We start from the raw sequence: 26858 nt of genomic DNA on the forward strand, positions 1-26858 counted from the left end.
CATGGGGGAGGGGCTCAAATAATATCTTCTGAACAAAAGAATGGATTTTCCCAGAAGCCCACCCACCTCTTTCTTTGTATGTGATCAGAGAATAAAAATCAATCTTCATTTTATAAACAGCTAACAGGGAGAGGGTAAAAAACTAAACTAATGTGACATTTACAAATCCCTAACCAAAATTACCATCTTCCTCGAAGGAAGAAACTATGACCAAATTAACGAAATGATAAATACATCCCACGAAGGCTGGTTACACTGTGAATAATCACTAGAGAACTAGACTTCTGCCCTTAGGGTAATTTTAGAATTTAGGGCTTCACTAGTAGAGCAGGGAGATATTGAATTTAGTTCTTTAAGTGAACTGAAGTGGAATAACTATAGCACAGGAGAAGTATCGGTAGCACTTAACACACATCTAGAATATACTCAAGGTATATTTTTCAACTATTTTCATTATTTGTCAGATGCTGTTTAACTAAAATACAAATTCCTATGTCAAAAAACATAGTCAATTAAATGTAGGCAATTGGAGACAACAAGTACATTACAGGGAGAGATACAAAAATAGCCATGAGAGAGGGCCCGGCCCAGGGCTGAGCTGAGTTCAAATCCCATCCTGACCCATACTGGCTGTGTGACCTTAGGCAGTGACTCAGTTCTCTGGGGCCAGATTTCCTCTTCTGGGAAAATGGTACATTATTTCCAAAGATCCTTTGAGAATTCTGCAAAACCACAGACGCCAAGTACCTTCACTGCCCCCAGCACCACCGTCAGTGACAGTAACAGTCGACAACCAGGTCTTCAGGAAAATGTGACAGTGGCACAGAACTGGATGTTTGTTTTCAGGTGGAAAAAAATCCCAGCAGGGTTTTCTTCATTGAATAAACTAGTAATTTTAGCAGCACAATCTGGAGGCCTGTGGTTTAACAAGCACCTAATTAGAACCTGGTGCTCCCTACATTCTGAGTGACACCTGCTTTAAAATGCACACAGAGAGCAGAGGCAGGTGCAAGGGACAGTTGCCGGCCAGGCTCCCTCTGGAAAATCCAACTGAACACAAACCCCAGATGAACTCTTTTAATGAGATTGCCTCTAAAAAAAATACATGAGTTAATAATATGAACAAAAGGTGGTCTTCCGGGGTCTTATCAGTTTAATTCCATCCAGCACCAGACCATTCCTGCCAGAATGGACTATGAAAATAATAGAAGCAATAATTAAAGGTAAATTAAGCAAATGGAAAGGGCAAAAACAGAATATGGGAGGCTAAAATATGAGGGGTGGAGCCAGTCTGTTCAATGGACCAATCACTGATGGTACCATTGCCCTCTCCCCTAAAATTCCCAGGGGGCCCTACCCTCTGCCCACAGGGCAAATCCAAAGCTCCTTGGCCTGGCAGTCAAAGCCTTTTCTAATCCAACACTTACAATCCTTCTGGTCTCAGTTTCTCTGAGTCCTACACCACACCTCCTCCAGCCATACCAAACCACTTCCAATTTCCCAGACTCACTGGAACTGTAATGTTTCCATTCTGAACACTTTTGCAGAGGAAAATTATTTTCCAAATCAATGTTTAAGTCCTTTAAAGATAGTGGCCCACAAGCTAACCACCATGAATAAATCCTTCCATAAGAACCATCTGTCCATGAAACTTCTGGAAATCATGGTACCATTCCCACTCCTGGAAGTTGCCCTTCCGCCAAGCCTATCTCTTGAAGTCACAGCCCTGAACACTCAAGTATGTTAGCAGCGCTTCCCACTCACCCTTCTGCCCATCTGTGAAACGTCTGCAGAGCCCAGTGTATGGGCCCATGCGGCAGGCTGAGGCCACAGAAGAATCAGGTGTGGTTTTCACCCCCAGAAGACCTTACAATCAGGATGTCTAATCCATCAATCCAGCACAACTCTGTACTTTGGCTCAGAATGGACACCAAATTAATATTTGTTGAATTAAGACAAGTACATTCACTAGTAATGGCAATATAATCTGGGACATGCTGTCCCCAGGTGGGTATAGTGGCCCTCAGCCTCTTGGTCGACCTCTTGGGGAAGCAGAGTGCTTCTGGAGGACTTGACCTGGAGCTGGTCTACAAGGGTGAGATGATTGCCAGGTAGGGAAGCATCCTGGGCGGGGATGCGTGTGTTCAAAGGCACTGAGACATGAAAGGATGTGACACGGGCAGTCTCAAAAAGCGCACCATGGCTGGAGAGTAATTAGTGAAGGACTGGAGTAGGGCGTGGAACCCCAGAATTCTTTGCTCCTGAGTACCCAGCAGTCTTCCCAGTCAGTTCCCATTTTACAGGCAAAATGGAACAAAATGTCCTCCTAGCCTATGGGAGGTGACAAGACAAAGTAGGACAGAGTGGGGATCAGAGACCACACTTTGGCTGCAGAAATGATGACTGCACCCAGCCTTCAGGATTTAGGAAGGTGAAAATGTTTTCACATAAAAACAGCATGTCACCACAGAGTGCCAGCCTATGGAGCAGGGAGTGCCCTCCTGCAGCCCCTGCCAGCCAGGGGTGGGGGCTCTCAAGCCTGGCCTGCACAGCCACCTCACCTAGGGAGGTGCTAGCTGCTATTGCTTACAGCCACATTCAGGGTACCCCCACTCCTGCCCCCAGAAATTCTGCTTTAATTGGCCTGGGAGTGGGTAGATGAGAGTGAAGTCCTCGATAGGGTCCAGTGTACAGCCAACTGGAGAGGCAGTTCAGGTGTGTGCTGGGGACAGCAACCCACTGCCTGGCTCACTAAGTCACCTGCTTGGCCTCTGTGTCCCTGGGTTTTGGAGCCTGATGTGCACCAGCCTACCTAGTCCTTGCCATCACTCAGTGTGGTCGTGTTTTCTTTCTCTTTCAGGAAGAAGTGCAGGAAAAGTGACCCAAATCTCAGCTCTGCAGGGTTAACACGAGGACTCAAGTAGATCTGCCTGGGTTTGGGAGCCGGTCCTGCCCACCAGGCCTTCCTGCCGCCTGTGTTTCCTTTCCTATCCCAAAAACTGAAAGCTGGCTTTTTAAAACCATTGTGTCACAGTTCATATTTAGAAATCCCGCAGAGCCTCATGCACTCGTGGACTGGTCTGGGGAAGGCTTAGGGGGGCTTAGAGGTGGCTCTTTGGTAGGAAATGAGCCCTGTGTGGGAGACACAGGTCACTGCGAGTTATCTCTCTTCCTGGCTCCTCTCTTGACCTCTCTGCTTCCCCACCACTGTGACAGGAACAGTCTCTCCTATGTCATTCCTTCCTGCCTTAGAGCCAGCCAACCGTGGGCTGAAACAGGAGCCCAAACAAACCTCTCCTCTAATTTGTAGGCATTGTGTATTTTGTTCCAGCAAGGAAAAAGTGACTAAGACATATTTAGAGGTTGAGAGCCTACTTCACATGGAAATCTGCAAACACTACCAGTCCACCAGTGTTTTGTTTTGTTGAAAACTAGTTTACCACCACATCTCTTAACTCCAAGGTACCAAGGAAAAAAGAGAAAATGTCAAATTATGTTTCTTTGATTTCAGGAAGCAAGTGGAGAATGCACTTTAGAAAGACTTCAACTCCAAACAGCTAAAATTGAAAGGATTTCTTTTTTGAATATAGAAAGATACACCCCAACTATGTGGAAAATACCCATCTGTAATCTTTATTAAGATGTCACCTCGATACCAATGCATTATGCATGCTGCTATTGATTGTGTGCATCTGACTCAGAGGCACTTAGTGACAGCAAAGAGGAGACATGCAGGAGAGAGCTGGCACTCTGGAGGTGCTCCCTGTCTTGGCCAGAGAGCACAATAGAAAGTATTCTCCAACCGAAGCTGCCTAATAGCTTACCTCTGTCTTAGTTGCCTCCATATGTTGAATTCTAGTGTGAGAGGGCTGGGTGGGAACCTCGATTAGAGAATAACAGGAGACACTAACAGAAGTCACTCACCCCTTGATCAGTACCAGGAGAGCTCAGCTTCCCAGAACAAAGAACTGTAACATTTCTCTTCCCAGCATGATTCTGCGATCAGCTTGGCTCAATAGTTATCAAGCCCACTTACACTGGTTGTAGTGCTTTTAGAGGACTGAAGGAGGTTACTTACTGAAAAGGAATAAAGGAAATTCTCATTTACTGAGTTCCTGCTTTATCACCAGTGCTGAACTAGGTGTTCTCAGATACAGCTCACAACTGCAATTTACTGAACAATTATTGTATGGCGAGCCCCATCCTAAGCCCTCAGCTGCATCATCTCATTTAATCTTCTCAAGAACCCCATAGAACAGGTACAGTTATCTCCATTCCACAGAGGAGAAAATTGAGGCTGAGGTAACAAGTTCACTTCTTTTGTCGACACAACTAGAACACAGCAGCATCTGCACCAGAACCAGAATGATGATCCCGGGTCATTTCTGACCCAAGAAATGGCAAAACTTCTGTAAAGAGAGAATCTACACTGCCTTAAATTCTGGTATTTATTTATTCAATATTTGCCAGCAAATAAACTATATACCTCAATATTATAATGCTGTAGGAAATCAAAATATGACATTTCCATAATTAGCAATTATAGGAATCATATACAGCAGCTAGTGTTCTTGGAGTAATATTTATCACATCTGAGAACTCTAAGAGTTGCTTCATGATGATGCTTGTAAGCCTCAGAGCCTCCCATATGTCAGGCATGGACCAAACAAGCATTTATCATTGATCCTCATGATAACTGGGTAAGGGAGGTCTTGTCCCAGTTTGCAGAAACTGAGGCTTGAGAGCAACTGTCCCAGGGTAGAATGGAAGATCCAGGCTGGAATTCAGGATCTGGGACTCTAGAATTCACATCCCTACTTTAACTGCCAAGCGTGTGAACTACAGCTATGTTTTGGAGTAGGTCCAGCCATTCCTGAATTGGTGACATTGCAAGACTACTAGAGAATGAGTGGAACACAGTTTTCTGAGTTTCTCACGCCCAGTTGAAGTTAGTGTGCATACAACACAGTGCAGGGGTAAGAATGTGACCTACTGCAAGCTGAGGGCCTGAGTTCCTGGGGCGAAGTGACCCCAGTGGGACCATGTCTTCCTCAGGCACAGAGCTAAGTGCTTCTCGCCAAGAGCATGCTGTCCCAGAAACATGAGATCTGGGAGGTGGGAAAGACCCCCAGGCCATCTGAGCCAGCCCCCTGTACAGCGCCGTCACCCCCAGTGCAGTCCTGAGTGAGGCTCTCTGTCACTGGGGACCATCTCATAAGACTGAGAATAGGGTTGAAATGCTTATTAACCCAGTGACTATCACATCAGTGAATAGCAACTCACTTATGAAATCATTCCCTCACTTGTTCACTCGGTGCATTTTAAGTTGAATCCTATTATGTACCAGGCTTGGGATAAAAACCAACTTCAAGCTTCGGGGCCAGTTTTGGGGAAAAGTCATTGATTCATTAATTAATTCCTTCAACAATTACTATTATGTGATGACATTAAGAACTCTAGGGATTCAAATGGGTTGGATGACTAAGATATGCTCACTAGTAACCACAGTGAAATAATAATGAGCACGATAATTAACATTTTGCATTCTCTTTCATGGATTACAGAGCACTTCACATTTGTCACTGGATTCTTGTGAGAAACATTCAGATGAGCCCTGTGAGCTGCCTGAGGTCATACAACAGGTACACCCATTTGATCTGAGTGTGAGTCTGATGCCAAAGCCTAAGTTCTCTTTTCCTCTACTACCTTCCTTACCAAGCCCTCCTTGGGCCCATGAGTAATAGGATGGTGATCCTGTTAGGTCCTGAGGCAACCCTGTTCCACTTTAAGAAAATTTTTAGATATTAGAAAGTTCTCGATAACATTTATCCAAACATTGCCTTCTAGTAAGTTCTATCTGCTAGTTTTTGCTCCTCTTTTCAGAGCCATATTGGATAAGTAAATTCCTGTCCTGAGAGAAATTTCACACAAGTCACCAGCCTTCCTCCAAGCTCCTGTGCCCTGGTGATATGTCCTGTGCCTTCAGTTCCCCCTTTTCTGACAGAGTTGCCCACCCTTCTCTGGCCCCATCTGCCTTGGTCCACTAGTCCATTAGTCAGTTTCTTCTCATTCTTCACAACTCTTTGGAGGTGATCTCTTCCAAAGACTCTTGAACCAAGCTGGTTATCTCCATCCTGCACTAAGTATCCTGTATTGTCACACTCATGGTATGGGACTGGCGCCATCTGCTTGTGGGTCCCTCCTAGCCCACAGCGAGCTCCCCAAGGCCATGAGCTGATAATAACAATGATCATCCCACTGCCACTTCTGCCAAGTTCACATCCCAAACACTGTTGTAGATGCTTTATATTTATTAACTCACCCATACAAGTATTTTTATTTAATAGTCCCCTCTTAGCCTTGGCAGAGGGTAAGAGTTTATAAATTTTTTAAGAATTGAACAAAATTCCAATGCATTTATATTTTCAAAACCTGACAGCATCATTTAGGATTTAAATATCCCCCAAAAGCTCATGTGTTAAAGGCTTGGTCTTTAGCCTAGCGCTAAGATGTTTGGTGGATCCTTTAAGAGAAGCCCAGCAGGATAAAGTTAGGCCAAGGAGGGCCTGCCCTTGAAAGGGATGCTGAGACTTCAGATCCTCCAGTCTTCTTCTTTGCTTCCCAACCACCACGAGGTCCTCTTACCATGGCCCACAGCCCTATCACAAACACAAAGGCAATGGAGCCAAGTGGCCTTGGACTGACACCTCCATGACCGTGAGCCTAAATAACCTTTCCTCTTTAAAACTGATTTTTTCTCAGGTATTTGTTATCATAATGGGAAGCTGCCAAACACACCAAGTGTGTAGACCATATTTTCTCTGAGCACAGCAGAGGCAGAACTGGACCGAAAAAGAGAGTGAGAAACTCAGATCTTCAGAGAGCCTCGCTGCCCATGGCACTGCTCAAGTGCTCATGGATCAAGGAAGGAAAACAAATGTTGTCTCAGAAATGGGGTCTGCGGCTAGATATCAGCAATAAGTGCCAAGAGAAAGGAGGACCCTGTGGATTTACAGCAAACATCCAGGATATGGAACCTGAACCAGCCTTCAGGGCCTCCTCTAGGCTTCAAGGAGTTTGTCATCTCAGCTCCCTGGATTGTGATGCTGATTCTGCCCAGGTCAAGATGCTAAAATGATATCAGTAAGGCCCAAAAGTACCTGGATGTAGTAACCCTCAGTGAACAGGACAATGGTGGTGATGCAGAGAACGACAAGAAGCCAAGCTGCCACCATCCACCCCCTCCCCCTTCCTCTGGATTATACTTCAAGACTTGATTCTGGTAAGTGGAACTTTCCTCTGGAGCCTGATGGAAGAATATGGGTTTGTGAACACCCTGGGCCTCTGTCAAGTCTCGCTAATTGTTTCTCAGCATAAATTAAACGGAGTGAAGGCTTTCTAAGGGGTACTACAGAATTATATGACAGCTTCCTGGAGAATCTATGAAAATAGCTAGAATCAGAAAGGTAGTCAATCTGATGCTCAGAAGTTTCTCATTAAATTAATTTTATCTTTCCTTCTGGCCATGGATCTCCTTTGTAAAAGCTGATAGGAAAGAGACGCATGACAAGCCACCAGGTACTGCCAGCTATTTAAGCCTCAACAGGAAGTGCTAAGAAAACTGCAGAGCAAGTAAAACTCACTATTATGCTAAAACCACCACCATAAATAATACTATTCCTTTATACAGATGCAATTTATATAGATCCGTGTAATTTGCAAGGATATTTATATATGCTCTCTCTCTCTTGACCTTGTATTGTTTACTAAGCCCTTGTCGCGTGCCTGGCATTTTAAATGTATTTATTATCTCACTTAATTTCCACAAGGACTCAACAGCATCATCACTTTCTCAGTGAGGTCAAGCAAAGATGGAGGGGCTCACCTGCCACTACACAGCCTGGAAGTGGAGGACTGGGGTTTGAGCCTGGGTCTATCGGACTCCGACGAACATCCCTTTAGCTCCTACTACTCTGCTTTTGTTTTGGGAGGGGGCCCTCTGGCTCTACTCTTGGGAGCTCTTGCCATGGGAAAGGAACACTGTGAGCATTGAGTTTCTGGCCTCTCTGACCCTGAGGAGACAGAAGTCTTTGGGGAGCGGTTTGTTTGGAGGGAGCACCCGGCCAGAGGAGCCGCAGCCTTTTCCCCCAGCAGGCGTGTCTCTGGATGCACAGAGCCTGGCTGCTGGCTGCCTGAGTTTCATCCTGCATTCAGTGTCAGGAAGTTCATTTGCCTGCAGATACGCCACAGCCTCCAACCTCACTTTTTCCACAATGAAGGTGATATTTTGGCTCTTGTCTTTATCCCACTGTCTTGCTCTCAAGCAATTCAGAGCCTGCGTTGAAGAGATGGCTATTACTGGGCCTCCTTCCACAATTCTATTATTATTTCTACTTTACAGATAAGGCTTAGAAAGAAACAGAGCTCTTTCCTAAAGGAAAGAAGCTTCAATGTGGTATGTGACAGGTATGTGATAAAACACCTACATACTATTATTCCATATGGGCTTAATTTCTTTAACTTAGATTAGTACACACAGTTTAAAGTAGCAACAAAGAGGAGGTGGAATGACACCAGAAAGGTGGCTTAAGTGTAAAATACACTAGAAAAGAAACATAGTTCAAACACAAACAAAGAGGATGCAATGCTTCTACCATTCAGAGATCTGGATCTGAGGCAGCATATAATGTGACCCAAATGCCAATAAGTGCCTACAATAGACATTTAACGCAACAACCTTTTCCCACTGACCAAGCAGGAGCCAGGTTTTATAGAAACTGCCATGCCTTTCTCCCTGAAAACCCATAATAAGTGAATAAATGAACCAAGATGAAACCAAAAATGAACCAGCAGACCTGAGGCAGGGAATACTCAGGCTCACAACTAAGCACATCTTTTGGAGTCATCTACAATTTGGAAGCCAACCGAAGCTTTACCTGCTTCTGCAGGCCTGTGCCCCCCCCCCATGACAGCCTGAGGCTTACTGCGTTATGATTAGTAACTGAGCTGACTGAACGTAGAACAGAAAGGGTCCTCAACTGTGGGGCCCAAGCCCCTTGCTGAAGAAATGCAGACCCGGGCAGAAAAGCCACACTGAGCTCAATTATCTTTGCACCGCAGGCCCCACCATGGCGCCTGGCTCACAGCATGTGGGACCAAAGCAAGTGAGGCGCTGAGCTAGAGCTAGGATCTAGCTCTCCCCACACTCCTACTCCTTTCCTTTCTTGTGGTACATTGTCCACAGTGATCCATGTCTGTTCATTTCACTGATGTCATACATTTCTACCACCATGCTATATCACAGGCTAAGTCAATGGGTTTCTGAGACCAAAGGAAACATTGCTCACAAACAGCAGACAGCCTAAGTAGTACGATCCAAACCTTGGGGGACACGGAACCCCATCTGTAACAGCTAAGCACAGAGATGAACACCTTTCCATCTCCTAACCATAAGCACTGGTTCACCAGTTTCAAAGATATTAGCACTGAACTTGGGCAGAAGATAAATGCAAAGTCGCATAATGTCACGCTTATGAAATACCCGGATTACAAGAGCACCAAGAAATGGCCTCTGTATCTGGAACTAATTTAAGAAACAATTCTGTTTCTCTTCTTCAAACTAATTAATGTTTATAACCAGGACTGAAGTGTTTCTTCTCAGTGCAATAGAGAAGCAAATCATTCCGGTTGGGAGCAAGAGGCTGGCTGGTGAGAGACTGTCAAAAACGCGCTTAGTGCGAGCACATACACTCCAGATGATAAATACAGCTTCCAATTAAGCTGCCCTCAAATAGCTGCCACCTAATACCTGGTGGTTTAAAAGCAACTGGCAAAATTTGCAGAGTCAAAGTGTTTTTAAAAGATGAAATCTTTCTTTTTACTTTTTATATCTCTTTCTAACAGGGAAGAATCACATTTACTTATAGAATTGCAGCGTCTTCGAAATGTAGGTTTGACACACGAACAAACCATAGCCCAGGGAAGTGTAGGGACTCGCCCAAGGGCGAGTTTGGCCAGCGCGTGGCAGAGCTGAGCTTGTTCTAGGATCTCGCCTCCAGCCGGGTCGGCTCCCACAGTCAGAAGACTGCTGTTACTTAGACCCCCAACCCCGAGGGGCACAACCAAGAGGAGAAGCACACGAAAATCCATGGAGCCCATTTTCAATTTGAGGCCCAAACTGAACAAATGTTTTGCATCAGGGATTATCTTAATTAAACTATTTCTATGAGCACTGTTGATTGACTTCGATCTTGCTGAACTTCATTAAGCTGCCCATTTGCTTTTATACATTTCTATCTTAAAAAATAAAACACATAATTTGCATAGTGGAAAACTGTATCCAGTCAGTTTTCTGAAGAAAACTGGTTCTGCCTCCAAGAATTCAAACCACCGAAGATGAGAAATATTTGGGGGGAAAATTGCATCTGTACCAAACATGTAATGGATGAGTTTTGGTCACTGTTCCCTAAATATTATAGTGGAACAGCTATTTACATCATAATTAGATATTACAAGTAATTAGAGATGATTTAAAATATACAGGACAATTATGAAGGTAACATGCAAATACTACACCATTCTGTGTAAGGGATTTGAGCATCCACAGATTTTAGTACCATGAGCCATTCTGGAACAAATCTGACACAGACACCGAGGGACAACTGCCTGTTAATATACGTCCATGTGTAAGAACTGAAAGGATGTCAATGATAGTAATCATAATAATTATCATTTATTGCACTGCACTGTGATAAGGACTTAATATAATAAAAGCAAAGAGGATAATTATAAAATAACCACTATTTATTAAATGCTTGCTGTGTTGAGGCAATAAGCTGTTAAGTACTGTAATTCATTTACTCATTACAATTACCCTGTTAAATAGCTGTTACTATTATTCACACTGTACTGAGAAAGAAACTGAGGCTTTGAGCTGTCAACTGGCCCAGATGTCACAGACAGCATGAGGAAGGGTCAAGTTCGTATGCAGCCCCACTGGACACTTGCACTGCCTGAGGCTCTTTTGTCACTTAGAAAAGTACCCCCTCAAGCTCCAGTTCCAGCAAGGACATTTACAGGTCCAAAGGCAAGCGACATGGCATTTGGGTGCTCTATTCCCCCGTGAACATCTTGGCCTTCTCTTCAAATGTCCTGAGGGAGAAGAGATCTCACGGCATCAGGGTAAGCGATAATGCTGCATATGGAGTAGTTTAGAACTACAAAGAAATTTGGGAGTGAAATACCATTTGTCTACTGTTCCATTTTAAAATATTCATGAGGTAAAGAAATATTTTCATATTCAATAATTACATGGCTAAAATCTGCAACCTGATATATTTACTGATCATGAACGAAGCATTCCTAGAAGGACCGAAGTTCAAATTAGGAGCCCCACGCGCTGCTGTGTTACAGGGAAAAACAGGACAAATGAGACAGAAATGTTGCCGTTGCCTAGAGAAAAAATTTTCCCCATCAGTTGTTCTGCTGTAGAGAAAGGCTGAGGCAAAATTAAGGATGCATCTAGGACGTCGCCTGCACAGGGCTACAAGAGAACGAAAAGGACAAAATCTGCAGCATTTTCCCTCATTAGAAGGATTGCTTTAAAAGGGTTTGATTGTGCCCTAAAGGTTGGATTTTACAATCATTTAATATTTTGTTTGTCTTAAGAAACCTGTACTGAAAGGCAAGGGAAGACAACAAATTAATAAAAATGTGCATTTATTATGTTATCCTGTGCTGCTTTTTGGTGCTGTGGTCACGTGCCCTGCATGTGACACCTATATGTAGAATCTGTTAAGCTATGGCCTCTCATTCTCTAGGTTGTTGGTAAACCCTGTCCCCAAGAGGTCTCCTCCCTAGGGCACTGCCTACCTGTGTGCATAAGGAAAAGTGCCACTGGCTACCACAGTGCTACACCCCACGAGGAGCTGAAGGGCTGCTGCTCAGAGCCCTTAGGACAGATACAAGGCTGGGAGCTGGGAGGCAAGCACCGTACCTGACCAGAGCATAGGTGCTGGCCCCGTCGCTAGCCTGGATGGTCTCTCCCCTTCTACCCCAACTCAGCTGCAGGCACCCAATGGGCTGGCCCCACCCAGCCCTGCAACCTGCACCAAAGCAAGAAGCAGTCAGAAGATACCAGGGCACAGTAGACAGGGGATTTGAGGGATAGTTGTGCTGACTCAAACTCAGAAGCTGATGCCAACGGTGCCATACTGGCTGCCCTCATGGCCCAATGGGCCAGTTCCTTAAGTATAGGGAAGAGGGCTGAGGTAATCCTTTCCACTCTCCTGCACTCAAAGTCTAAGCCCAGGAGAGGGACTTGAGCTCTCAGTCTTGCCAGGCTGGCTAGACAGCCCACATCGGGGGTCTTCCATCACAGCCAAGGACACTTCCCTTTGCCCTGCACACAGGTTCCTTCACCACTATGGAGATGGGGCCTTGTCCCAGAAGGAGCAGAATGCAATCTGCCTCTACAGATGTTGTAACTCAGCTGTTGGGCCTGGCCCAGCATCCCACTCCTCCCAGCCTCCTGCCTTCTCTTGCTTTCCTAGCTTTGCCCTTGCTTGTAGTTTATCACGGAGGCCTCAGTATGACACATGGCTGAACACATGGGACAAAGCTTTATGTGAGTATCACCACTTATGAATCCTGCAGAAGTCCTGCACTTAGACCCTGGCAGTGGGCTTTGCACTTAAGAGCATCCGACTGTAGCCCAACTCTGACCTCCTTCTCTCCTCGAGGACCCAGAGGTCCTTGAGGCTAAAAAGATATGTCCTAAAGATTCCAGGTTCCATGCCCTCTAGACATTCACTCTGAGCACCCAGGGATTTTCCCCCTTCTTTTGTAGTACTGGGGTTTGAACTCAGGGTCTTATGCATGCAAGACAAGCACTCTATCACTGAGCTATATCCCCAGCCCAACTCAGGGATTTTGGAACTTTTCTCCTACGTGGCTGGTGAAGGGCAAAGGGTGCATCTGGTGCCTGCCCTCTAATTCTCAAGGATGGCCAAGGAGAACCAGACTGGTGGGTGGAGGCCATGTGGACAGGGCTTGGAGGTGTGAATGGAAAAGTCAAGTCCTATCCCTGCAGTGGTGGATGGAGGCAAAAGTGAAAAGAGATGAATGAGGCCAGCGTGCATAGAATTAACAGAAGTTCAGTCAGCACATGTCAAACACCTAGAAGGAGCTAGTAGGGACTTGTGGGATGAGGGGATGCCAGCATCTGCTTTGGTACCTGATTTCATGCTCACAGCCAACCTACGATCTCTGCACCCTTACCTACACTGCAGAAAGGAGGAAAGCAGGCCTCGGAGGGGTTAAGTGACTTGCCTGAGAGCCCATGACCAAGAACTGAGCCTGCCTCTGCTGCCCCCAGAGCTCATGCATACTTGGGGGCTTGGTTACTTCCAGCTAAGGAACTGGAACAAGGAACAAGGAACTCAGTGCTCCATTGATTCGGTTCTTACCCTTGCAGGCAAAGACTTTTTTCTTTCACTGAGCTTCAATCTCACTACAAACTTCAGCCCTGATTCTATGTTGTTCCTACAGTCACTGAAAGAGAATTTATTCTCATGCTCATGAACAACCTTTCAAGGTAAAAATGGAAATGGCTCCTTCTCTGAGCTAACTGTCCCCAGCACTTTCTCTTGCAGAGGATTTCCTTCCAGTCACCCTTCCTAATCAGGCCTCTATTAGGACAGATTGCAGCCTCTGTCCTTTGCAGCATCTCACAGAGTTCATGGAATGGATGTGCCTACCTAGCTGGGGCCTCTGCTGGGGTATCTGGCACACACGTGGCCATTCCTGTCCCCAGCAACCTGCTCTTCAGGATGCAGTCCCCAAACTCAGGCTTGAGGAATGCCATGCTGGCAGAAGCTTGGGTTTCTCAACTGTAGAATCAGGGTGATGGCTCACACCCGGCCTCTTTTGCATGGCTGAATGTGATTTACACTAATTGGTTTGCAATGACTCTACACATGGCAGAGCGTGGTGCAGGTGGGTGGGTGAGGATGGCAGCGATGACGATGACAAAGGAAGGACCGCCTGGGGAAGCCTGGCGAGCATGTGCTCCCGAGAAAGAGAGGAGTTCCTCCAACCCCTATCCTCCCACACCAGCTAGGGGTACAGCTCCCAAGTGGGACCAAGTGCTTGCCAAGGACACCAAAGCGCCTGTACAACTGGAGGAGCTTAAGAGAGAGTTCAGACCACATGGGTGCCTCACACAGAGAATATAACAGAGACACAGCCCTGCGCCCAGCACCAAGCTCGTGAGCAGGGCTAGATTCTCTGGGCATGCTGCTGTGGCCATGAATGTGACCAAAAAAGCAAGAGCAAGGGCTGCGGCCAGGCCTCCAGGATCACCCTGCTTCACCATGTTGCCACTGACATCACTGTGAAGTCACCATGAAGTGTCTCCCACCATGGGGACTGTCCACTCCAGGGAACTCTTGCTTTTTTTTTTTTGTATTTAGTACAGAGTCTACAGGGTTTACAGGGTCTTACTACATAGATCAGACTCATAGTGATTCTCCTGTTTTCAGCCTCCCAAATGCTAGGATTACTGGCACGTCACCACACCCAGTCTCAACCGCTGGCTCAGCGTGCCCTGGGGGAAGGCCAGCATGGCATGCTGGGGGTCGAACCCCATCTCGCTCCATTAAGAAGCCTCACCCTCCCCTGGGCCCCTGGCCATGTGCTCAGCTCCCAAGACAGCACACCTGGAAGTCTTGAGCCACTTATCATGGGCCCCATGGCTGCCCCTTTCCCTGGGCTCCCCGGTTCTGACTGGCATCTGCAGTTCTACAGTTGCCAAGCTTGAGTCTCCTCACACTCACTTACCGTAGCCACTCATCACCAAGTCCCACCTGCGCTGTCCCGAAATATTTTGAATCCACAGTCCTCACCCTTGTCCCCATGGCCACCTACTGTCATATGACCACCATCTCTCATACTCTTAGTGTCTGCCCCCCTGCCCTGGGCTCTTTCCAATCTGGTCTTTGCATCTCAGCTGAAGCAACCACTTTAAAATACAGGCTTCACTGTCATCTCCCTGCCCTTTGAAAGTTCTCTGTTGCTTTTAGGATAAAAAGTGAAACAGCTGGCCTGCCCATGTGGCCCCTATTTCTACCACCTTCCCTGCACACTTACTTTTCTCATGCCACGTTGAGCTTTGTTTTACCTGTGAAATATATATATACATATATATCTCCATATCTACATCATAAGTATGGTACAGTATATAACATATGCATATGTATATATAAAGGAGATGGGTGCAGTTCATAATGCTGATGCCCTTGTGCTAAGAAACAGACCAGGTCCAGGGCCTCAGCCTCCCCCTGGGTTCCTATCAAATCACACCTCTCTCTGCCTCTCCCTGGTGAGGTGGAGTGACTGTCCGAAACTTTCTGATCATTATTTCTTGTTTTTCTTAGTGTTGTCACTTAGGGTCCATCTCTATTTTAAGTGTCCTTTGGCCTGTGTGGGATTTTATTTCAGAGAAAACGTACTGTAGATAGGCTCTTAGGACTTGTTCCTTTTGTCCAGTATCCACACAATGAGGTATAGTTGGGGAATTTTCATGGATATATAGTATTCCACTGATATCTAAAATTAGTATGTTTTTCTGCTGGTGGATGTTAGGTGGTTTCCGGCTTGGAGCTTTCAGGAATGACACAGCTGTGAACTGTGTCAATCCGGAAGTCGTTCAGGGCTTTGAGAACCCCCTGCTCTGCCCTGCTGTGCCGCCCTCCCTGTTCTGAGCTGCCTGTTCCTAGGCTGCTCCAGCAGCTCCTTCCTGCCTGTGCCTCTTCATACCCTGGCGCAGCTCATCCAGCCGCTTTCTGCTCCTCACCGGAGCTCAGCACCAATGAGCCAGCTCCAGCACGGCGGGGCCCACACGCGACACGCCCTCAGCACTCACTTGTGCGCGCACGCATGCTTTTCCTCACGGGCGCAGAGATCCACGGGTCAGTAGCTTCTCGGGATGCTGTGGCGTTTTCAGGGGAGGCTCTCTGTCAGCACCCGAGGGCGGCTGCCCAGACCGGAAGTGCACACCAGGGTTGTGGCTCCACCGCTAAGCGGAGGCAGGGAGCTAGGGCCTCTGCCCTGTGACCTGCGCGCCTGGCGGAGGCGCCAAGGCGCTGGCGGGAGGATGCCCCCACTCTCAGCTGCCTGGCTTGCACCCTCTCCCACGCCCCTCCGTTAGCTTCTTCCCTGAGAATCAGAAGGGCCCCTTTCGCTGCTGCGGAAAGTGGAGGGAGAAGTGGAAATTGCATAAAAGGGAAAAGAAAGGAAGCAGCTGGCGAATATTGCCGACCATTTGGCGTGATAACCCCGGGCTTCGGATGATTACTGAAACTGGCTTTCATTTTGATCCTTCATTTCTTTTAATCTAGCAGATAATTAGAGGGAAATGAAATCCATCCCCACAGCCAAAGATTAACCTGTCACTGCTGTAGCTGTCTTCCCGCTTACTTTCCCACCTCTTGTTCCATTTTTTTTTTTTTTTTCCTTAAAAAGAAAATACAAAACACGAAAACCTCAGGGTTACCTATATTGTCCAATGGATTTGAATACATTCAGATTGGACATTTCCCGTGACAAGTACTTCTCTTAAGAACAAGCAGCGTTTCCCCCCCCGCCCTCCAAATTAAGAATTTCTCATTGCTTTGCAGATTTAAAACATCTAAAAGAAAAACTCCCTTTTATGGATGAAGAAACTACAGTGCAAGGGGGGAGGCGACTCTACATTGACGGCTATAAATGGCAGAGCCTGGATTTACCCTCCAGGCATCTGATTCGGGTTGGTTGCTTCGCACTGCGATCTCCCACCTGTGCTGGCAAGCGGAAGTGGGGCTCAGTTCCTGGTGCCCAGGAAACCTCTGTCTCCCTCCCTCTCTCTGTTTCTCTCCCCACCCCCGCCCCCTCCCTCTCTTTCTGCACCTACAGCTTGAAAAGCAAGATGCTAGAAATACACCAAACATTCTCCAGTAAGGAGGCAAACCCCAGTCCCCCTCTCGGTGAAAATGGGGTCCTCAAGGAAGACTTGTTCATCAGCAGGGGGAATCTTACTGTCATATAAGTGGAGAGGAATGAACGCACCAAGCAAAAGTTACATAGGATGGCCGCCTCTGTAAGACAACAGGTGAAAACCATACAGTTTTTATTAACTTGAAACAACAGTTAAGTGAAGGGATGAACTGAAGGGCAGTTTTATGCTATCAACCTTCCTGTCTCTTCTAATCTTTACTTTCTCATGAGAAAAAATGGACAGCTTGAAGTAGCTCCTGATCGCGTCCCACCCAGTGCCCCCAGGAAATGCGATGGGGAGACGGCGCCCTCCTTGGCCCCGCGGCCCCTTCACCCAGCTCCCTACGTCCTCTTCTGCCTACCTTTCATTCTCTCTCTCCTCCCAGCCCAAGCAAATGCGAGCCCCACCTCCCTGCGAAGTCGCCTAGACCCCTCCAGCCCACACCACGTGACACTGCCATCTCCTGTTCTAAAAAAAGGCCTCCGAGTGGTGATTTCATGTGGCTTGACCCAATCCTTGGCTGACCCCTCTTTCTACAGAAACTCTCGTTTCACGTGTGAATCCTGCTTAGCTCACTGCTGTCTGCACACTGGCTTGTGCTTTATCTTGTCTGCTTTGGGACATTATTGAATGGCATAAGATAAGTGCCCAAACTTTTCTGAGCCCAGTTTCCAAACCAGACAAAACAAAGAATCAGAATGAGGGAAGACTAGGTGCCGCCTGGCCCTTGTCACAGGCCTTGCCAGACACACAGCCCAGTGGCAGACATCTGTGTTTCTGCCCATTTTGTCCTCTCGGCTGCCACATACAGTAGGGGCTAGGGTGGCTTTTGCTTCACAGAGGCGGATACTGAAACGTGGAGAGGCAGAAGGATGCGCAGGACAGTGGGCCGAAAGACACCAAGCGCACGGAACAGATGAGGACCCAGGAGGGAGGTAGGGAGCAGCCTTGCCCGGCTGCGCGGAGCCCTACGCCAGGCAAGGTATCTCTTTAGAAATTGTGTGGCAGGGACTCTGCTCTTGGTCCCAGGGTCAAGCTGAGCACACTTGAGTCAGTATTTCTGAGTGAGGAAGCTCTGTGACCAGCTAGGTAGCTCAGAACAGTATGGGGACCTACCTTGTGCCAGGGGAACTGGCACCAACACCCCGGCCACCTGAGCACAAGCCACTCCGTGTTCTTCCAAAGAAGCTAACAACTGATTTTATTTAAAACACACAAACCTATAAGGCTCACCAGAGCAGCCTGTGAGTAAATTTCCAAACACATTTGTTACCCCGCCCCTGCCTGAAATAACTCTGGAATGGCTCACACGGAAATCAGCGCGGCTACTTCTCCGGTAATGGGGACTGACAGGTCGGACGCCTGTCTGGTTTTCCATCTGTTGTTCACACAGGCAAGGGGGATTACGTGCCTACCTGCCAGCCGAAATGACACTCTCAGGTCAGCTCGGGAAATGCCACTGTCCCCATAGGTCTCAGAAATGGTTGTCTCTCAACTGATTTCACACCAAAGAGGCTTTTATTGGTTACTTCTGACTTAATGTTTCCACATTTTCAGATGGAAAAGACTTGTCATGTTTTATCTCTTGCACATAAAATAATACATTTATCATTAGACAGCTCTTATCTGCTCTTTCTTGAAACTCCATGCACACTTTCCTCATTTGCGGACTATCACTCCAACCTGAGCTTTAAGGCACAGCGAGCCAATGGACCTCCACACCACAGTGCCCCAGCCTTGCACAAGTTGAGTGGCACCTCCAAGGATAACAGGAATATTTATTTGGTTTCATACAATAAAAATTCTGGCCTTTTCTCCAGGAAAAATATACACATATGCAGAATGGTGCATCATATCTGGCTCAGCTTCCCTTCAAGACTTCATGCCTTCCACATCAAAAACAAACTCCATCCTTCAGGCTGACAGGCGAAGCCATCCACCTGTGTCCTTCCGGTTTCCACCTAGCTCCACCTCCCTACCAATCCACTCCACATATCTATCTCTACCTATTCATTGCTTGTGTCTGTCTCTCCAGCCTCGGGGTCCTCCTCAAGATTCCCCCAAGAGCCTCTCTCACCTTTGCTTCTTCCACCAGGGCCATCTTTCCACTCTCTTTCATGTTTCAAATCCTGCTCACCCTTTCAACCTCAGTTCCCATGCTACTTGTTAAGTTTTTAAAAACTCTTCCCACCAGGAAGTAATTTCTCCTTCCACATTTCTCCCTTGGCATTTTGTCTTTACATTTACTGTACTTAGAACTCTCATTTCTTATAGAGAGTTATGTGCAGGTCTTGCCTCCCCTCCTAGCCCGTAAGCTAATTTTTGCTTGTACAGTCTTCTCCTTGCCGCATAACGTACACAGGAAAACGAATAGAATGGGGGCCTCATTAGGTCTTTTGGATAATCCTGACTAGATAGAGTTAAAATTTTACTAGAAAGATTCCCCTGGGAACTAGGTCAAGGATAGGGATAAAGAGAGGAAAAAAGCAGATTTAAAAAAGCAACAAATGGCCTTGGGGCCTGCACCAAGAGACCAGAGAAGGAAGAGCTGACAGGCAGAGTACAGAGAGAGCCAAGAGCACAAAGCAAGCTGAGATAGCTGCCCTCTCCACCTCTAGTGCAGTGCAGGGGGGACAGAAGGGAGGGGCTGGTGAGCTTTGGGGAAAGCTTTTCCACAACTGTGTGTGTAGTCACTCTAGGTTCACTATATATTACTACAGTAGAGACTCACATGCCCCCTTACTACCTCTAAGCTACCCATGAATAAGGCACTGTCTTGTCAACTAGCCGCCCACCCCAAAGATAAAGCCTTGAAAAGTAGGTCAAGGACATGTAAACAGAAGAGACAGAAGAAAGGAGCTGCTCATAGATCACAGGAAGAAACGAGGTTAGGCAGGGGTTTCCAGTCCAATTGTGGCAGGTTCCAGGTGGGGGTGAAAGATTCCTGATCCCTATAAAAGCAGCTTGAAATGAAGGGCCCACAAGTTCCTCCATCTTCCCAGGGCCCCTTACCCCAATTCTTACCAGGATAGCTATCTGTATTCTCCTTACCAATAAAGTCTTTCTTTCTACGCTAGTGTCTTCCTTTCCTTAAACATTGTATTTTTAATGCTTTACTGATACAGAGTTTGTGAATCCTAATGAGCTGTTCACATGTAGGTCTCAGCCCTCCCAGGGACAAGACCATAGTAAGTGCCCAACAAACACTCAGAATAAATCAATTCTTCTTTCTCTAATCCACACGTGATGCAAATGAACGTACACATAGTCATCTCTCTGTGACTCAGAATTCTTATTTATATAAAATCTCCAAAGGTTCTTGTGTAGTGATATAGAGTCTTGCCACAAAGGAAATCTTTGGCATCAATTGAACTTCAGATTTCCACCAAAGGTCAGTTGTGTACATGTAGATGGGCCATTCAGCAGGAGAGTTGGGTGATTTTCCCAGAAGATTCTGTTCCAGAATAATCTTTGATCATAAAAATATTGTTCTTTATGATGGCATGTTTAGTGTCAATAGTCAGGAAGGTATCTTCTCTATTACCAAGCGGATTTCAATAAGATATACTGACAATGCAGGGGGTAGGGGTCTAGACCAAAAGGATTTCTTATGAATGTGCCACCTCTACACTTCTCCAGGATTGGATGAAGCCACATTCATTAGTCATACTACACAGCCTAGCTGGGAAACTGAGCCCTCTGAACACTGCTTATCCCCCAGTTTCTTAGAATGTTCTGCCTTTATCCTACATTCTGCATAGAACCTATCTAATTTTGTGATTCATCTGTTAGTTCTAAGCATGACACAGAATCCAAGAGGCAGAGTTGGAGTCAGGGTAAGAAATATAGTGGGTGATTCCAACACAAGCTTTAGCAGATAGACATCTGATTTGGCAGAGTGACACCCCCCCCCATTATAATAAACCTGGTTGTTAACAGTGAGTGAAGGTAAATAAAATGGGTAGGGGTTTGTAAACTGTGACCATGGGAATGGGGGGCTTCTTGACCTTATGTAAGGCATTGACCAAATGGACACCTTTGGATACAAGACAAGCTGTCTTCAGTCAAACCACCCTGAATGTGCCCAATCTCATCTGAATACAAGACAAGCTGTCTATAATGCAGTTCTCTGCTACTAGGCCCACATCTTCAGTTTTAGGATATGTTATTATTGGTCTTAAGCTCAAAATTCTACTTTTAAGTATACCAAGAAGGAGAATAACAATTAAACATACTTCTTGTTTATTTCATGTCCAGTAGACACTATTGATCAGTAAACTAAGCACTATAAAGTGCCTACATGGCTTCCTTCATTGTTTCCTCATTATTTCATTTAAATGCCTTTATACCACTACATAGAAAAGGATACTGAGCCTCAAAACAGCTATTGAAAATCCTCAGTGTCTTAGCATTAGCTGACAACCGAGTCAGGATTTCAGTGTCAGCTCAAAAGAAAGCACTTCTAACTGTGCCAAGGCGTACACCAGCAAGGTCAAGTCTTCCCCACAAAGAATGCCTGAGGACTGCTCTCAGTCCCACCGAGGAACTGGCCTACGCTACCAGATCCAGCGGTGTGCAGAAATATAGGACACATGGCCACACGTCTGGTGTTCCTTTGCACCTTTCGAGAGCATTCTAGGAGCCAAGGGTGCTCAATATCTTTTTCTTTTCAACTTGTGAGGGGACAAGTGAAAACTCTCTTCAAGAGCTCTGATGACAAACAGTGCTTGTGTTGGAATCACCCACTATATTTCTTACCCTGACTCCAACTCTGCCTCTTGGATTCTGTGTCATGCTTAGAACTAAAGAGGGCCCCTCTGTACCCGGTTTTGCTAGAGTTGAAGGAAAAGTCTAGCACAGCATTTGTTTCAAAAGGGATAGGTTAGACTGTATGCAATCTCAAGAAACTCTGCTTGTAAAGGTAGCTGCCAGCTGGGATCTGTGTGACATCATGCCATGCAGCTGGAATGACACAGTGCCATAACTGGTCTTATAAGACTCACCACTGCATCACCATGCATTTTCTGTGGAAATAAACCTCATGTTTTCTAGCTATTCTGAAGGATTTATGTACAAAAGAGTTGAGAAGAAGTTCAGCCTTTTCCTCTGCATGGTAAAGTTATCAAAATGGAAAAAATAATCCTTTATGCATAATATAAATGCGCTTTACAGATTACAAAGTGTTTTCATGGATAACCACTGCTGAGTAAAAAAATAAAATGAAATGAAATCAAGAAAAAAAATATCAGTAAATGGCATTTAGCTATCAACATCCACTCTTACATTGCAGGTTAAAAAAAGAGGGTGAGATGAAAGGGATTCTATATTAGAAATGAAGTCAGCTCCTTGAAGTTCTAACTGGTCCTAGTTATTGATAAAAAAAAAGTCAATGCATTCTAAATTAAAAATGAGATGCTGCTACTTATGACTTGATAAGTTGTCAAATGCTTTTTTCATCCCTCCCAATCAATGGCCTGGTGCCCCACTGCTATTAAATTTCAGACCTGCAGCTCAAATGGATTATACAGATGCAGGTAAGGGAAAACAACTAGAACAAAAAAAAGAAAGTTAATTTTGTTTCAACACCATTTAATGTGAAATACAGTGGAAACCTCCCAACTCTTCATCTTTGGCGGCAGAAATTAAGACGGCTCAGACCACACAACGGATATTGAAATTCTTGTTTGTACCAAAGCAATCAGAATGCCACTGTGTTGGGTCATCCCCAAATAAGCCACCACCATGCCCTACACTGTCATAGAAAGTCACCCAAGTCTCCCCAGAGCATGCAATCTCTTATGATCCCATTTCAGCTGGTCAGATCAATAACTGTTAGAAGACAGATTTTTTTTGAAGAATGGGTTTTATTGCAATTAATCTACCCAAATTGCAACTGCTTTCCCTAAGGGACAGGTAGAGAAAACAGCTGCTTGCACTTACTAGTGGGCACATTTTTCAGGAGCTGTCACTTCTGAGTTACTCAGAGGACTTGGCAATTCTGACATACCGCCACTTTGGAGGCGTAATTGGTGGAAGCCACACCTGGCAGCATCAGTCTATGCAAATCACAGGTGAACATCCTCAGTGGCATCTTGCCAACAACAGCAACCCACGCCTCACATGGTAAAGAATGCTTTCTGGAAGAACTGAGCTGAGAAGGTATCCGTGGAACATTTCCTGCAGGGCAGTGGTTCTTGACCTGGGCTACACAGTGGATTCACCCAGAGAACCTAAAACTGTCTGTGGTCAGGCCTCTAGCGCAGGCTGGTTAAAAATCAGCATCCTTAGAAGCAGAGGCACTGGTACCAGTATTTTTGAAGGCTGACCAGATGGTTCTCATGTGCAGTGAGGTGTGAGGAGCACTCGGGTAGGGTGATGCTAACCGTACTTGGGTTTGGGCCCAGTTGGTCAGCAGCCTCCACAGCGCAAACTACAAAACATCACTTGCTCTGAGCAGTCTGTGTTACTCCCTGTGATCAAACATCACTGACAAGATCGTGTCAGGGAGCACTGGAGTCAACCTGATTTTCAGGGGTGTGAGCAGCTCTATTTGAAATGCCTTTCTTTGATTTTTTTTTTTTTCTGCCTAAAACTTAGGTACAGTTATATTTACTTTGTGAGAGCCTGGGATTTGGGAAAAACAGAACAAACCAAACGCCTTAGTGAAATGTGCTTCATTTCTGGGGTGATGCCTTAGAGGAGAAGTAGGAAACATAGCCCCCCATACCCCTATAAAATGTGCCACTTGGAAGCTGAGGGTAGAGAGGAATTACAACTGTTACAAATATGACACGGGGGTCAGAAGGTCATTACATTGGTTCTGCACAATTTGAGGCTGAAAGCTTACACTGTGAAGAAACAAAAGGCAACTCCATGTCCAGTGATCACGGCCTTCTCTGGATTGTACTTTACTCTTCTTATGTTTGAAGATTTTAAAGAGAAGTACCCCACGACAGTAGTCGGCAAATGGAGATACTTTCACCAAAGGAAAGTGGGAGGTTCGGGGAAACTTTCCTGGTTTGGATAACAGTTTGTTGGGAAATTATCCCATGACTCCTCCTTTTAAGTTGCTTGTTACTTGGAGGCTGATATAGTAAACACTATTCAGTTTTTACAAAATGCAACTGTTTACTGAGTATGTCTTACATGTGAGCAGGTTCTAAGAACTTAACCCACCTGCTGAAGATACAAAGCAGAGTTAATACAAATGAGAGACATACGAAATACTCACTGGTTCTCCCTCTTCTTCTTCAGTGGGTCGATGAGACGCAGTGTGTCTCGGATCACAGCCACTTTCACCTCTTCATCGACCAGGCTGGGGACATTTTCAAACACCCCTGGAGAAAGCTTGAATGGGTAAGGATTTTGCATTACAGTAGGATCGCGACTCGGTGCCAAGAGGTCATTAATACACCATCCTCCAACCAGTCAAGCAGTTACACTATTACATTTTTCCTGGGCTAATCTATAGGAAAGAATTTTTTAATCCCCTCCTAATAGTACTACCTTAAGAATGCCAATTTCCTTTCATTAATTACAAAATACCTGAAGAGGAAAAAATAGCGCGATGTTTTTGGGTTATCAAAATTATACATGTTCACTGTAGAAAAGCTGGAAATATAGAAAGGCATTAAAAAAATTAAAAGCTTCCAGATTGCCCCCCTCTGCCCCATCAAACCCAATGCTAATAATTGGGTGTATTTCCTTCCAGGTTTTTAAATGCATTTTGGGGTGGAGAAAAATATAACCACTGTTAAATGTACTATTTATCTTAGTGATTCAAGCATGTCGACATGGCTAAATCATATTCATAGAATTTCAATTAGTTCATCTCCTGAGGCTAACTAATTAGTTTGTGTCAAAACTGATGGAAAGGCTCAGCTGCTTCTAAGTTTCTAGACCTTAAAAATGGGAAGAATGGCATGCTGGGAAATTACCACAGGTCGGAAAGGTCTTATATTAATAGACTCTGTTTGCAGCTCAACAGAACCAAATTTATTTGACTTAAACAGAACTGTGCTGTGGAAATGTGAGATTGTTAGTCTTATGTAGGCAAGTAGAAGCCTCAAGAGTAGGAACACTTGGTTTTATAGCCCTATAGTCAATGAGATAAAAACCCTTACCTCGTGTTCATGTTCGATCCTCATGCTGGGATTTGCATTAACTTCGAGTAGAATAGGCTTCAGATTTTTCATCAGAAGAATGTCAAAACCTAAAATCTGGGCAGAATAAACACGCTTCAGAATTGCTTCCTCTAGCCACAGTTTCTGGGGGATTAAGTATGATATTAGGATCATTAAGGGGAAAATAAATTTAAGCTTAGATCCAACCTTGGCCTCGACCCTGGCTTCTCTGGTCCATAGCCCCTGTTCCTCGGAGTGTACTTGTCAGTCCAAATGGATAGCAGAGAATCTTATAGAAACCTTGGTAATGGGATGTGTTCCCATGGTGCATTTCAGCACTATCTGTGTCACCTAGAGTGCTATAAATGATGACCTCTTTCCTCTTTAACAGGTTTTTTATTATGTTAAGGATTAGTAGTAGTCCATCAATTTCTCCCTCTGCCTTTTCTACTGCCCTTCTCTTAAGTGACTTCTTAGCTAGAGCTCTGAAAACCTAAGACTGCCTTTCTTAACCAAGAGTATACATGAATATCATGTAAGGGCCTTTTGAAAACCAGCACAGCCCTACCCCACATCTACTGAGACGGCATTGCTCAGCACAGCCCTTGCCAGCATATCTGGAAAACAGCAAATCCCCAGATAATCCGTAGTTGAGGAGACAGCACACTTCCCGGGCACCTGCTAGGCACCAGTTCTTTGCAGTGCACTAATGGTTCCTAATCACACTGAACCCTCACGATGGTGGGGTGTTCTTCTCTCTAGAGAAGAGATAACATGAAAGTTTCTAACATAACTGATACAACCCCAAAGTCTCAAAAAATAATGTGGAGAATAGAGAAAAGAGGAAAAAGATACGGTTGTAGCCTCCACTTCCTCTGTGGACTCCAGAAAAAAAGATGAGGGGAATCCATTTACTTGTCTATGTAGAATATGCATTAGTTAAATGATAATTATTAAACTGAAGCTTCATCTATATTAATGAAATGAAAGCCTGGATGACCATTTTTGGGAATGATTCAAGAAGTAGTTATGTTTCAGTGAAGGGCAATAAGGATGAAGAGTTGGGAAAAGTCATGCTCACTCTATTTTTCTTTCCCTGGTCATGAAAAGGAAGGAATGGAAATTCAGTAGAAAATGTTACATGTATTATAGATCTGCTTAATAATATATGACAAGTGGATATGAGTGATGAGGCCTTTAAAAGGCTCTGGTGACATCATCGGTCTAACTTCAGACCCGGTCTGATGTTGATGAGGCTACAAAGGACAGGGGCTGCTGTGGCCATGTTCATCATCCTCAACCATCAGCTCTTTGTGTCACATCTTAGAAATTTGGGCTTCTGCTTTCTCATCCTGTTGGCCTCTTTGTCAGTTCCATAGCCAGTGCATTCACGAACGCAATGCTGTTGGAGACGCTGGGAGCTGGGGCAGGGGTAGCGAGGCCTCAGGGGCCATATTGATCAGCATCCACCAATGTTATATATATATATATTTTTTGACAACAGTTATTTTTATTTTAAAGAAAAAAAAATAAAAACAATGGTACAAAATCTCAAAACAAGATTTTAGAAGAGTAACAATGGTTAGTACATTGTGTATTGTTACTGCCAAAGTAGTTTCTCATATTACAAGATATAGGCAAGAAATAATAAGCAAATGACATAGGTACAAACCTCTTTTTTTTAAGTCAACAGAAAATGGAAA

At 45.2% G+C, this 26858-nt stretch overlaps 1 protein-coding gene across 1 annotated transcript in view; it reads right to left on the reverse strand.

Annotated features, from left to right (window-relative positions):
- The window catches only part of Ttll11 (tubulin tyrosine ligase like 11), a 269365-nt gene that overhangs the window by 121162 nt on the left and 121345 nt on the right, over positions 1–26858 (reverse strand). Inside the window, 2 exon segments of the mRNA XM_023701587.1 lie at positions 24264–24379; positions 25156–25251. Coding sequence (XP_023557355.1) covers positions 24264–24379; positions 25156–25251 — 212 coding nt within the window.

The sequence above is a fragment of the Octodon degus genome, unplaced genomic scaffold (genome assembly GCF_000260255.1).
Source record: "Octodon degus isolate 3935 unplaced genomic scaffold, OctDeg1.0 scaffold00137, whole genome shotgun sequence".
Lineage (NCBI taxonomy): Eukaryota > Metazoa > Chordata > Mammalia > Rodentia > Octodontidae > Octodon > Octodon degus.